General features: G+C 35.3%; 2 protein-coding genes across 4 annotated transcripts; one reads left to right on the top strand and one right to left on the bottom strand.

Moving 5' to 3' along the window:
• LOC104724156 (UDP-glycosyltransferase 76E7-like) lies at positions 1,257-3,174 on the bottom strand. 3 transcript variants are annotated; one of them, XM_010442603.2, is made up of 3 exons: positions 2,877-3,172; positions 2,502-2,789; positions 1,257-2,429 (listed from the first exon to the last, which is right to left on the bottom strand). In XM_010442603.2, exons 1-3 carry the CDS (start codon positions 2,983-2,985, stop codon positions 1,561-1,563), a joined length of 1,266 nt encoding a protein of 421 aa, XP_010440905.1. In that variant the 5' UTR covers positions 2,986-3,172; the 3' UTR covers positions 1,257-1,560. The 3 variants fall into 3 exon arrangements, with proteins under 3 accessions (XP_010440905.1, XP_010440904.1, XP_010440903.1); XM_010442602.2 differs by having other exon boundaries at positions 1,257-2,426; positions 2,502-3,174; XM_010442601.2 differs by having other exon boundaries at positions 2,502-3,172.
• LOC104724155 (E3 ubiquitin-protein ligase SINA-like 10) lies at positions 11,474-12,537 on the top strand. Its single transcript, XM_010442600.2, has 2 exons — positions 11,474-11,591; positions 11,796-12,537. Exon 2 carries the CDS (start codon positions 11,895-11,897, stop codon positions 12,471-12,473), a length of 579 nt encoding a protein of 192 aa, XP_010440902.1. The 5' UTR covers positions 11,474-11,591; positions 11,796-11,894; the 3' UTR covers positions 12,474-12,537.

The raw sequence follows: 15,008 nt of genomic DNA, 5'->3' as shown, positions 1-15,008 counted from the left end.
AAAAAACTTCATGCATATGGTTAAAGAAATTATGTCACAAAACAATTTTAGTAATTATAAGAACTATAATTATGCCAAAATAAAAGTAAATCAACATAAAATTTATTTAATATGTTTAGAAGACATCTTAAAAGTGGTGATAAAGAGCATACTTTAACAATAAAATAATTTTGGGTGTAAGAACATATTTTTAATGGTAAAATATATAGTAAAATTGTATGTGGTTATTTATTAGATGTTGCTTTGATGAATTTGTTGCATGTAAAATATTTTGTGAAACGTTTTTGAAATTTGACAATAATAAAATTTTTAATGATGAGTATTTGGCAAAAGTTTTAATGGGATATAATTTAGCTTTAGATTATTGTAGTAATTGTTATAATATATTAAAAATATATAAATGGAAATAAATGTATGGAGGTAAATACAAATATTCTCTAACTTAAATTATTTATATATTTATTTTAGGAAATAAAATTTCTTTATATATTTTCAAAAAATTGTTTAAGGTAAAGGATTTATTTTCTTTTACAATTTTTAAACCGGCACGATAATCTAGTATGACTATATTTTGGATATTTCAGGCAACCCATTAGAATCTCGGTTCGACAGCGGTCTTGGTTCCTCGGTTCGAAAAAATTTCGCCACCAAAGAAGAGAGAACAGCATCTTTTATCTCTGTCATTGTAATTTTCACTAACACCATCAAATCTAACTTTGGGTTTATTAGTTTGATTGTTTTGAACTCCAACTTAACCTTATTGTCTTTACTCTTAATGCCGGTTAAAACTCTTCTGCAAGCAAAAAATTTCGCATTTCTAATTTCACTCTCGGAGACATAACGAACCCTGAAAGAGAATTCGAAACAATTTTTTACGTACATCGTAAAGTGCAGAATCTGGGAGAGTTTGAGTGATTGTTGTTGAGTAGAGTTTCAAGAACAATCGATACAGAGTTTATTAAAGATCCTACAAAACTATTGTAGCATAGAAAAATAAAGAAATAACACTCATAAACACCAAAACTGAAAAGCCAAATCCTAATCAAAACTTAATAATATCTCAATGAAAGAAAAAGCAAAAAGCAAAAACTCTACTCCAAAACCGACGTAAACCTCGTACCGTGGGTTCAGCTTTCGTACTCGTACTCTAAATTCACCTGAATCGTGATCAAACTGAAAAATCCCCGAATTTTTATTAGGGTTCGGGTTTGATTCAATTCATTACCTCTTTGACGTCAACGGGTTTAGTGGATCTATGCTCGAAACAGCCCATTTAAAACTCAATAAGATAAAATTGGCCCGCTAGTTTTTAACTTGAACATCACTTAATTTGAAAAAGAAGAACAAATTCTTCTCTAAAACACCACTTAGAGTTGGGGACGGAACCAGTGAGGTCATGGAGAGTGAGAGGGGCGAGGTCGTAGAAGCCAAAGCCCGATCCAAAACTTCCAAAGTCGACGGATGTAGGCCAGGATAGTCAGTAGCAGAGGTTGCCAATGTCGTGTATGTCAGATCCAGTACATAGAGGTCAAATTCCATTGGAACATGATATTCATAAGTTCACAAAGTGTTGATGAAGTCATCAAGTGAGTTGTGTGAAGAACCTTCAGCTAAAACAGAGGCTTTGAGTTTCTCTTTCAAACTTAGAGCTCTCCTCTTCATCTCAACACCTTCTTCACCTATCATTAACCTCTTCACAGCTCTCTCGACCGCTCCTCTCTCTAGCTCACCTTCCACTTGAATCCCTACTTTCCACACACATTCCAAGTACCTTGCATTCCCCTTTTGATCAGCAGCGAAAGGCCTACATATCATTGGAACTCCTTCACCAAGGCTTTCTAGAATCGAGTTCCATCCACAATGGCTCCAAAACGCTCCAACCGCATAATGTGCAAGCACTTGCTTCTGCGGTGCCCATTTCACAATGTAACCTCGATCCAATGTTACCATCTTACTAAACAACTCTTCCTCAGACATTTCAGAACCACGTATGGATCCTGGTCGGATCACCCACAAGAAGTTTTGGTTACTACTAACCAAACCCGAAGCCATTTCCAACGCTTCTTTACTTTCCATCGAATTTATGCTTCCCAAACTTATATAAATCACCGAACTCGACCTTTGTTTGTTTAGCCATTCTATGCAGCTCTCATTCTCTTCTAAAAGACTCGTCGGAGGAGCTGTAACCGCCATGTGAAGAGGGCCTATAGGATACACCGGGATTTCTAATTCTTCTTGAAGCCACTCCAAGGATGACATATCTAGACACCTCACCGTGTTGATTATCACAGAGGAAGCTGTCCCTTTATAACATGTATTCTTAAACAACTCCACTGAATATTCTACTGATGCAAATACTGAAACTGGCAGGTCTTTGTAGCGTATAGGATCTAACTCTGGTACTAACTCCTCTTCCCGCCCACTGCCTTCTGCAAAACCATACGGTTAAAAGCGAACACATGAAAATGGCGTTTGAAAACAATAGTAGAATCATATATTACCTTTAAGTTGAGCTAAACCATCTTTAGCATAGAGTTTGCACACAACGAAGCGACAAACAAAAGCTGATGCACTTGTAGTACTTAAAATAACGTTACGAAGCTTAAACTCTGTAACTGCTGGTTCAACAAAGTACATGAACTCATCGTAGATAACACAAGCGATCTCTTCTTCTTCACTAACCAACAACTGACCTAACAACTCCTTAAAGCTAACATGACACTCTTTAGCTAGCTTAACCATAAACCTTCCTGGTCCAAGATTATTAAACTCAGACTCTGGTAAGGTCCCTGGGATGGTGACAAACTGAAAATCAGACAAATCAGTTGAAGGGTTTAAGTAGTTGAACTTGGTTTGAGCAACTGTAATAGAGAAACCTTTTAAGTGAAGTGCTTTTGCGAGCTGCATCATCGGAGTTATATGTCCTTGTGCTGGAGCTGGAACCAACACTACCCTTCTTCTCATGGCAAGATTCGTCTTCTCCATTCCTCGAAATTAGACTAAATCACTAAAAGATCGAACTTTTCGAATTACGTATTGAAATAATTATAATTCATGACCAAACTGAAAGGATTCTGAATCATGATCAAATCGAAAGTAAGCAAAAAAAAAGATTCCCCAAATTGTAGGACTCTTGTTTGATATCATTTTTCGGATGATTGGGGGATGACTTTGCTTTAGGAATAGTTAAAGCTTTGACAGCCAATCAGGTGATTTTACTATTTTTAAAAAACCTTTCAAACTTACTTAAAAAAAAAAAATAGTTACTTTAAAACAATCAAACCGACATCTTTATTTCCCCCCGTTATCTCTTATTCTTAAGATTATCTCTACAACTTTTTATATACTTTTTACATATATTTTTTTTTATGAATCAATCATTCTCATTTTTTTTTCTTTCTTTTCTTATTCATTTTACTAGTAGGTAATGAAAATTTGTTAAAAAATACCTTTTGTGATACCTTTTTCAAAAATAACTTTTGGTACTTTTCGAACATTTTCATTTTTATCATTTTTTACACAATTACAATATGTTAAATTAATTTTTAAAATTTTTTATAGGTTTAGGTACTCTATTTTATATTTAAGATATAATTTTGAGTGGTTAGGGTTTAGAATTTAGTTGTTTTATAGATTGGAAAAGGGTATTTTTGAAAATAGACAACATAAAAGGGTATTTTAAAAAAGTGACATAAGAAAAGAGATATTTTTGAAAATCTCCAAAAAATTATTATATTGTCATCATCATCAAAAATCCAATTTTATTCTTATAGTTGTATGCTTTTAATTAATTTTCAACATAAATCATATATTTGACTGATTTACATAACTAAATAAGATTAGATATTAACGTAAAAGGTTATTTTTGTCACTAAATTTGCTTTATGAATTAAATTCAACCATAATTTATATTTATTATTAATATTGTAATATCCAGGAATCCCGGTTTGGGATGTACATCGATCGATGCAAGTGTTATGTCGATCGATGCAAGCCCGATTTGGTCGGAAAACGAGTAAGTTAAACTTTGCGTTTTGGGGTTAGGAAAACTCTGGAATCGAGTATAAAAGTAGGAACTCGAGGGTTTGGCCGAGTTTGCCCGTTCTGGAGAAAGAGAAAGAGAGAAAGAAGTTCCTAAGTGTTCTTGAGAGTTTTGAGAGATTTGTGGTTGTTCCTGTGGAGATCTGTAGCTGGGATCGTTGTAGCAGCTTGTTAGGATTGTAGATCTTCTTGTCAGGGTGTCAGAATCTTTTTGGCAAAGGTGAGTGCATGACCATGGCTTATCTAAGCTTGAGATTCTCTGATCTTCCTTGTTTAGTATTATGTGGTTGATTTCTTGGCTTGTTAGAGTGTTTATGTGTCACTTGAGGCTTTGGGAAACTTCTTTGTGGCTTTTGATCGTGTTTTGGTGGTTTAGGTACGGAGATCCGACGAGGAGCTTCAGGAAAGAAGATGCTCGGCAGGTATGTCGATCGATGCACTTTGTGTGTCGGTCTATGCAATGCGAGGACGTCACAGTTAGACCTAGGAGCATCGGTCGAGATCATGTGGAGGCGTCGGCCGATGCAATTAGAGATTTCGTGCAATGTCGAGCATGTATCGGTCGATGCAATGTTGGTGTCGGTCGATGCAAGGTTGTTTCGGTCGATGCAAGGTTGTTTCGGTCGATGCGACCGCAGTAGTTGTCAGTCGATGCATTGGTTGGTGTCAGTCGGTGCAGTTGTCCTGGTTTGTAGTTTGGTTACTGATTGTTGATTGATGGTTAGATATATCTAAATTGCTTGTGTGTATAGCCTAGTAGATAGAAGGATTTCCTCACTGAGCGTTTATAAAATACTCACGCATCTCATATGTGTTGTGGTGCAGGTAGAGGCAAGTGTGATCGTGGAATCATGGCGATGAGGAGGAGGATGATCTAGGGTCTCAGATATGTGTTGTTGGTATTGGTTATGTTCGTTAATGTTGGAACTTGGTTTAGTAGCATGCTAGATCGCTGGTTTATATTCGTTAGGGTTGGTATTGTATATAATATATTGGAGTTGGTTTGATATGTCTTCCGCTGTGTATGTTGGGTTATTGTTGGGTTAATGTTGTGTAGTAGTTGGGTTGTAATTAAATATTATGAGGTATTTAATAATATAATTATTATTATTAGTAAAAAAACGGGTCGGGTTGTTTCAGTTTGGTATCAGAGCCCTTATGGTTCTAGGATGGTTAAGCGGATGGTTTAGAGCGGTTTAGAGATTTAATTGGTTGAATTGATCTCTATGTTGGTTGATGCATGATGTTGTGTGATGGAATTAATTATGAGTAGTTAGTCAATTTGTATGTGGTATGGAATCCTAGTATCATCCTCTTCGAGCCTTCAATGAGATTATATGGTAAGATGTGTGCTTTGTTTGCTTTGTGTGCGTTTTTTAATTGTGTGCTTAACCTTCTGTTCTGGGTAGGGCAGATGGTTAGAGGTGGTGTTGTTGCTGGTCGTTGACGCGGACGTGGTCGTGGTAGGGACAGAGGCCCAACAGTTAGTGATACCATGGACCAGAGTGTGACAGTTGAGGGTGTTGCCAAGTCGCAGGGTTTCCAGGAGGGGTCCACGAGTGTGGTCCATGGGGGTACCGATAGAACCATAGTCGTTGAGGGAGTTGGTGTGGGCGGTATCAGTGCCCTGGTGGCCAGTGATGCTAGGGTTACGGGTGCGGGAGTCCAAGCAGGTTGAGCCCCTCGGGTAGGCATTGATCTTGCGGACTTGTTGACATGGCTGTTGGAGCGGATACCGGGAGATGGTACCAGCTCAGGCACAGGTAGCACCACCAGTGGCAAATGAGGTGCAGCAGCCAGTGGCTGCGGATGTGGGAGTTCATTCTCGTTATGTCAGTATGTTGAGGGATATGAACTATATCAGAACTAAGTGGTTTTTGTGTGGTACTGATCCTACAATTGCAGATGCGTGGAGGACGAGAGTGGAACGTAACTTCCAGTCTCTCAGATGTCCTGAGGAATTTTAGGTGGACATAGGGATCCACAACCTGATTGGTGTTGCTCAGTTGTGGTGGAGATTAGTGGCTGCTAGGAGAGTGCAGAGGGAGATTTCTTGGGCTAACTATTTCGAGGAGTTCAACCGCAAGAGGCATTAGACCGGTTGGAGGTGCAGTTTCTACAGTTATCTCAGGGGACTCGGTCGGTGCGGAAGCTGGACTTGGAGTTCAGTCGGCTTCTGATGTATGGTAGTCGGGCGATGGAGTCCAAGGACGCTCAGATCAAGATGTTCATGAGGGTAATTCGTGAGGACTTGAGGGTCTACTATAGAGGACGGAGTTATGTTACGCGTGAAGAGCTAGTTGAGACTGCAACATATTGAGGAGGATATCCGGGCACAGGCAGTGACGGTTAGTCCAGCAGTTCAGACGAGTGAGACTCAACCGAAGCAAGATCAAAGGAGGAAATTGGAGGGTACTTCAGGGGCGAGCCAGAATGGTCGAGGATGTTTCGGATGCGAAAGCAGGGATCAAAAGCTAGCAAGTTGTCCCAAGAGGGATGGGCCGTAGGGGATCTTCGATTGTGCTTTCACTGTGGGGAGGTGAGGCATGTAAAGCCTCGCTGTCCTAAGTTGCAGTCGTTGACAGTGACGCTAGCTCAAACAGGGGTACAGCCAGGAGCGTAGCCAGGAGGAGCACCATGAGTTTACATGACTATGGAGATGGGAGGACCAAGTGGCGAATCCAGAGCTTGTCTTTTATTTTTGTCGGTTGTTTGCTTTTTGTTTTGGTTATCATGAACAATTGTTGCACTTTGAGGTTTTATTAAGATGATTTTCTTTTAAGGAATTTTCTTTTTGACTCATGTGTCATGTGGAAAGGAATTATCTCGGGAATTCTATAAGTGGAAAGTTTCCATAAATAGAAAGTTTCTAAAAATGGAATGTTTTATGGGGGTTAAAGCTTTGCTATTTTTAGAAAGTGTGTGGACAATACCTTGAGGGTAGAGTGTTCAGTGTGACCTGGTCGTGGTCATGGTAGTATTCGGGAAGGAGCATATGGTGGTTAGTATGACATTGCGATGTTTTACGCAGACCACGAAAGGTGATTCTCGTCGGAAAGTGCTTGGAGTCGTCAAGACTTGCTTGCTCTAGGGACGGTGGGTCCTGAACAACTCATAAGGAGATGGTGGTTCTCCTTAGGAGATAGTAGTTCCCCTGCATACCGAAAGCTTGAGGGGTGGTAGGCCCTGAGAGCGACAGAGGAGATGGTGGTTCTCATGGGGGATGGTGGTTCTCCTGAGGGGATGGTGGTTCCCTTGGTACCGAGATCTCGACGGTGAGGACCCAAGAGTGAGACGGTATGACTCGAGGACGGTGGTCTGAGAGTGAGATCGGTATGGCTCAAAAATTTTGACCTGAGAGTGGATGAGTTAAGAGCAAATAATGTCTAGGACGTGTGGATAAGCATAGAGACCGAATTTAGATGTCGGGGTTGATGGTGGTTCAATCCTAGGTTTAGTGTTGACCAGTGGGGTCAGGATTGTATGGACCGGTGGGGTCAGGATGGGTTGACCGGTGGGGTTAGGATGGGTTGACCGGTGGGTCAGGATGGGCTGACCGGTGTGGGTCAGGGTTATGTGGACCGTTGTTTCACGTAGATGTGCAGATTGTTGCGACAGTTGCATGAAAAGCCTTCGTTGACGGTTTTCAGTCCGGTCGGAGGATGTGCGGGCCGTGGTGACGGTTGTACGGATATCCTTGGCAGATGGATGGTTGTTCGAGATTCGAGGATGAATCTATGTTGGTGGGGAAGAATTGTAACATCCGCAAACCGGAAACCCGGTTTGGGATGTGCATCGATCGATGCAATTGTTGTGTTGATCGATGCAAGTGTTGTGTCGATCGATGCAAGCCCGGTTTGGTCGGGAAACAAATAAGTTAAACGTTGTGTTTTGGGGTTAGGAAAACCTTGGAATCGAGTATAAAAGTAGGAACTCGAGGGTTTGGCCGAGAGTGGCTGTTTGTGGAGAAAGAGAAAGAGAGAAAGAAGTTCCTAAGTGTTCTTGAGAGTTTTCAGAGATTTGTGGTTGTTCCTGTGGAGATCTGTAGCTGGGATCGTTGTAGGAGCTTGTTAGCATTGTAGATCTTCTTGTCAAGGTGTCAGAATCTTCTTGGCAAAGGTGAGTGCATGACCATGACTTACCTAAGCTTGAGATTCTCTGATCTTCCTTGTTTATGTGTTATGTGGTTGATTTCTTGGCTTGTTAGAGTGTTTATTTGTCACTTGAGGCTTTCGGAAGCTTCTTTCTGGCTTTGGATCGTGTTTTGGTGGTTTAGGAACAGAGATCCGACGAGAAGCTTTGGGAAATAAGATGCTCGGCAGGTGCGTCGATTGATGCACTTTGTGTGTCGGTCGATGCAATGCGAGGACGACGCAGTTTGACCTATGAGCATCGGTCGATGCCATGTGAAGACGTCGTTCGATACAATTAGGGATTTCATGCAATGTCGAGCATGCGTCGGTCGATGCAAGGTTGTGTCGGTCAATGCGACCGTAGTAGTTGTCGGTCGATGTAGAGGTTGGTGTCGGTCAGTGTCGTTGTCCTGGTTTGTAGTTTGGTTATTGATTGTTGATTGATGGTTAGAGATATCTCAATTGCTTGTGTGTAGATGGGAGGATTGCCTCACTGAGTGTTTATAAAATACTCACGCATCTCATGTGTTGTGGTGCATGTAGAGGCAAGTGTGATCGTGGAATCATGGCGATGAGGAGGAGGAGGATCTATGGTCTCAGATATGTGTTGTTGATTTTGGTTATTTTCTTTAATGTTGGAACTTGGTTTAGTAGCATGCTAGATCGCTGGTTTATATTGGTTAGGGTTGATATTGTATATAATATATTGGAGGTTGTTTGATATGTCTTCCGATGTGTATGTTGGGTTATTGTTAGGTTAATGTTGGTTAGTAGTTGGGTTGTAATTAAATATTATAGGGTATTTAATTATATAATTATTATTATTAGTAAAAAAATGGGTCAAACTGTTTCAAATATATACAAAATCCCCTATATAATAAAACGGAAGTACACGACATTTTTTTTGTAGACTATATAATAGATATATTTATGATTTTTTGTTATAAACTTGTGACAAAGGTGTATCTTAATATACGGGTTAATCTGATTTTTGATAAGTAAGGATAATATGGATTTAGTTAATTATAGTAACATATAAATCAATTATAGGTAACATTTAAAAGATAAGAAAACTCTCAACCTAATTAAAACAAAAATATGTGATTCTTTTTTCACATTTATTTTATTTTATATTTTAATTATTTTAATTTTTTATCTAATATGTTTAGTCAATAAAATTTATGATTTTTTCTGCATATGATGTAACTTAAATTGTTTAATACAGACATATATTGCCCTACTGATGAATAAAAAAAATATACAAAATGCCCTACATCACCTAAAAAAACTAGGCAAAGATTCAAAGTCATATTAATAAAAAAAGATACCAAAATGATTCTGAATATGAATGAGCAGAAATCTTGATTTATCAGATATTAAAATTAAAAATTTTATGCATTTTCTTAAATTTCAAAGAATTTCAACTTTTAGTAACTTTAAAAATTCAAATGTATAACTTTTTAAAAATTTTAAAGATTATTAATATTTCAACTATTTAAACATTTATCTTTTTATAAAATGTTTAAGATATGAATATTATAAGTATTTCAATATCTAAAATCATAAAATTTATTCAAACATTTTAAATTTTAATAATATATATGAATTAAAATATCACATGACGGGTTATATGACAGGACATGTATGAGTTGATATTAATAGAAAATTAAAATGTCATTAATTCGGTGCTACACGGGTAAAATATCATCTTATTATTTTGTGAACTTTTTAAAAACTTTAAAAGATTATTAATATTTCAATTATTAAAACATTTAATTTTTATAAATGTTTAAGATATTCATAATATTTAAACTTTATAAGAAGTTCAAATATTATAAGTAGTTCAATTTCTAACAAAACGAAACTTTATTAAAACATGTTAAATTTTAAAAATATATTTAGATTTTTATGAAGTTTTTTCTGCGGTGTATAACGAATTAAAATATCACACGACGGGTTATATGGCTAGAAATGTTTGAGTAAATATTAATAGAAACTTAAAATGTCATTAATTAGGTGCTGCAAGGATAAAATATCATCTCATTATTTTGTTAACAATATGAATATTAGATTAATAGACGTATCTAATTAAATCGACTAATTAATATTGTAACAAAATAATTAATATGCGGTATAGTGTATGTTAAGTCATATAATTAACAATAAAAATACAATATATAATTTTAAAAACTAAACAAATCAAATAAAATTAACAAACATAAATTAATATTTTTATCAATTAACTTTAACTGCAGTGTACCGTGGGTCAAAATCTAGACTTACTAGAATAGATCTTACAAAATAGATGTTATTTTCATAAGTTATATTCAACATATGATTTCATGGTATAGTGTTTGAGCAAAAAAAAATTAAAACAAATAAAACAATCATAAATATAACACTTTAAATAAAAATTACAATATAAATACAATAAATGTTAACGCGTGCTCTAGCACGGATCAATTCTAGTAATAATAATAATAATAAACAAACAACTTTGGATGTACATCTTATAAAGTTGTTTATTACCAATAAGATTTTAACAGTTAAAGTTTCTATGACCAAAACATCTACATCCAAATTTTCTGCAGTCAAAATCTCTAAAGCCAATAGTAATAGTCGTTACCATGTCAATTTATTTATCGTTTAAAACTTTAATCAAAATTTTGTTAAACTCTTCTAAAGTTTGGTATTATTAGTTTGTGATTTATAAAAAGTCATATACAATCTTAATGAATATGGTGCTATTGGATTAAAAAATTTATAAAGTCATTAAAAGATTTAAAAGATTGTGTTATTCAACTAAAACAAAAGAATCTACGATTGTTAACGAATTTAATTATTGTGTTATTGGTTTATGATTTTATATATTTTTTTTTACAAAATAAAATTATAAAAAGTATGATTAAAATATTAAAATTGTTTTAGAGACTTTACAGAATTATGGAAAACCTAATCAATATGATTTTAGAAAACTCCCTAACAAGTTTTAAAAATCTTTAGCTTATTTACTTTTTATAATTTTACTGAACTCATCATAATCCTTATAAGTTGCGATGATAAAGGACAGAACGGATTCTTATAAGGGATTTATAACCGGTGCTATAGTTTTAGCTTCCAAACGTTTTTCCCATCGAATTGTTATAACCGGTTCAATTCGGTTTGGTTTGATTTTGATTTACCAAATTTTAAACCACACATTCCCATCGTGACCAAAATCATCATCTCTCTCTTTAAAAAAAAAAAAAAAAAAAAAAAAAAAAAAAAAAAAAAAAAAAAAAAAAAAAAAAAANCAAATTCGTAAATAGTCAGAGTTCTTCGTCGAGCAATGATTCGCCACTCTCTGTAACGTTGTTGGATCCAGATGTTCTCGATTGTCCTATTTGCTGTGAGCCATTGAAGAATCCAATTTTTCAGGTTTTGATTCTTCTCTTAGTTGAAGCCTTCACTGATTTCACCAATCCATTTATAGGTTTAGAGTCATCACTAGGAAAGATAGAACTTAGAGGAGCCTTAACTTGTGTTAGATTGAGGAATTGGGAATTTTTGGAACTCAGAGAAGCCTTAACTAAGTTCTAGAATTTGTCATTGTTTGTGATATGTTTGTGGTTATGTGTTCAGTGTGATAATGGTCATTTGGCTTGTTCTTTGTGCTGCACCAAAGTGAGGAACATATGCCCCTCATGCGCATTACCCATTGGTTACGTTCGCTGCAGAGCCATGGAGAAGGTTATAGAATCATCTAGAGTCTCATGTCCAAATGCCAAATACGGGTGTAAAGAGAATACCTTCTATGGAAACCGATTTAGCCACGAGAAGTTCTGTGTTTTCACCCCTTGTTCCTGCCCCATACGTGACTGCAACTACTCTGGCTATTACAAGGATCTCAACAACCACGTCCGTGCTGAACACAAAGATGACCTGATCTCGTTCATGTGGAACACTCGTTTAACCATTAGCTTGGACCTCAACGAGAAGACCACGATTCTTCAGGAAGAAAACGATGGGCATGTGATTGTAGTTCAAGTTTTCATGGCGTTGCACGCTGTGAATGTTAGTGTCAGCTGTATTGCACCTTCGGCACCAGGAGTGGGTAATTTCTCATGCAGTATAGCGAAGATAACCGTTGATAACTTACTGAAGCAAGGATTCATGTTGAAGAACATTCAGAAAGTGAAGAATGAACAGCCCGAAGATGGTTTTATGTTGATTCCTTCATATTTGTTGTCTGGTAATGAGAACTTGAATTTGCAGATTTTGATCGGCCATGGCCATGCCAATGCCATTATTCATTCCTGATTGTGTAAACTAGTTTAAGTTGAATCTTAAAAGTTATTGTGAATCTAACACCTTTGTGGAACAACGTTAAATAGTTTCATGTCGAATCTGACGTGGAACCAATTCTGGCAAGTAGTCATCAAACCGGACGAACTGGGCTTATAAGATACAGATACCAAGTTTGACCATAATCCCTACACATTAACACAAGTCGCCTGATTTATTAAATCCAAAGCAAGAACAATGCATTGGGCTTGGTCAGATAAGTCAAACAAGTCAAATGAAGCAGAAAAAAATGTATTGTTATGTTCAGACTTTTTATGAATCTTTCCTAATTAAATTTACTGTAAAGACCATTTTTGAGTTGTCAAATTATTTGCTTTTTTAAAAAATCTTTGCAATACTAAATTACTTCGAAAAAATTTGATTTTATATTTTCACTGTGCCAATTGAACATATAACTGGCTTTACATACACTAAAAACCTTACTGCTCTTCCCATGGTCACACTGGAGCTGTCAATTGTGTTTGTCCGTGTTCACATTGGCCATCCGTACAGACATTCCATTTCAATGGATTATGATATGGTCAAACGAAAAAAATACCAAAAACATCAATCTTTCGAGACTTGAAAAAACAGGACACAATTAATTCTAGTCTAGTTTTGTCAATGAACGTCAAGATCTCTCCAACTTACATATGATATTCAGAAACTAAAAGAGAAACTGAAGAGCTTTACTTCATATTCTCTATGTAATACACAATGCTTCTTTATATTCCTTAATAAACTCCAATTCATCACTTATTAAATGTTCGCAACCAATTCCTTTCACATATCAAAGCAGACCAGTTGTAGGTAGGAGGCAACTCCTACATTGGTCAAGGACGCGCACTGCTGTCGTTGTGTAGGGATGCTTAGAACATACATAACATGAGCGTCGATCAACTTTTTTAAATATAGGTTCGCAGTGTACCGCGGGTTAAAATCTAGTAAGGGTAATAATTTCAATTAGTTTTTTAAAAAAAAAATTCAAAACTTTATTTCCCTCCAATTAAGCAAATTAGAAATAAAAATAAAATATTTGATTAGGTATTTGAGTTCGGATTTTTGGCGAGATATGATTACGCAAATCAAGTTGAATGGTTTATGTTAATATATTAATAACTTTTATATTTGTGTTAATATGATTTCGGATTATTTGATTCGATTCTAACTTTTTTTACGCAAATCAAGGATTAAGTGTGGTGTATATGGTTCCTTTTCGGGTTGAAGTATCTCTATTTTATATGTTATTAATATGGTAAATTCATTTTGAAACTGAATCACTTTTGGAGGAGCTAATCATAGTAGGTCATATCTTGTTTGCAACTATAATCAAGGATTACGCTATTAAGATGTGATTTTGGAAATCTATATATACATTTTTTAAGTACATTTTGGGTTTTACCCTTCAAGTTATCTTTATTTAAAAAATTATTTACAAATTTAATCCTAATCAACAATTTGGAGCTGATTTCAATTCGTAATTTTGGTAATAAGTAAGATATAAAAGTAAAGTAATATCACTTCATAATTTTAGTTTTAATTTTCCATAAATCTCGGTTTCCAAACATATTTATTTCAAAATCGTTTTATTATATAACCATAAATCTGGGTTTTGAAACTACATTAATCTCCATTTGTTTAAGGAAAATTACATTAGGTTAAGATTATGTATATTGGCTTCACAAATTGACTTAAAAATCGGGAATGAATATCCAAGTCTTTATATATGGAAAAGCAAAAATCGGAATATTTTCACAAATAGAAACTTATATTGAAAACAATACTCTCATTCTATGGAAAATTCCTTACATTCCGATTTTATGCTTGCTCTACAAGATGATCGAAATAACCATCACCCCTAACCCTACCCTATACAGAGAACTATATAAATATGCAACAACCACCTAGAAAGCCAAAAACCACGATATTAGAAAAATCCACCAGCAAACAATTATAACATGCAACAAACAATCATCTATGCCTACAGTGACATCAACATCAACATCATGGCTAAAGGCTCTGCTTACTAAGTTACTGACAAGAAAGGCAATTTTTTTTTTTACCTACAGTCGTTAACTATACAAATATGATTTATGTATTTCCAATAGAAGTTGTATTCTTTTTCTTTTCTATTAGTTTATGTTCCTGTGTTTATATTATCACTATATAAATATAGGATATTTTATTTCACACTCATGTTAATAGATATATATATATATATATATATAACATGTTAAAAATTCATTAATTTTTATTATATAACATCAATAAAGTATGAATTTTTAAAGTGCATACATCAGTATATTTTTTTAGCAAATTTTTAAAAAGTAAATGTAACAACATTATTGATATTGGTCATATTGATGATAATTTATAAGTATATATATAATTATACTTATTGAAAATTTACAAAGGGATTTTTCCAAATATTTCATATTTCTTGAATTTTTTTTCAAATGTGCTATATTGTTTTCAGTTTTTCAAAAATGCCATATTTGGCATTTATGTCAT

The sequence above is a fragment of the Camelina sativa genome, chromosome 11, assembly GCF_000633955.1.
Source record: "Camelina sativa cultivar DH55 chromosome 11, Cs, whole genome shotgun sequence".
NCBI lineage: Eukaryota > Viridiplantae > Streptophyta > Magnoliopsida > Brassicales > Brassicaceae > Camelina > Camelina sativa.
This window is presented reverse-complemented; position numbering and strand designations above follow the sequence as displayed.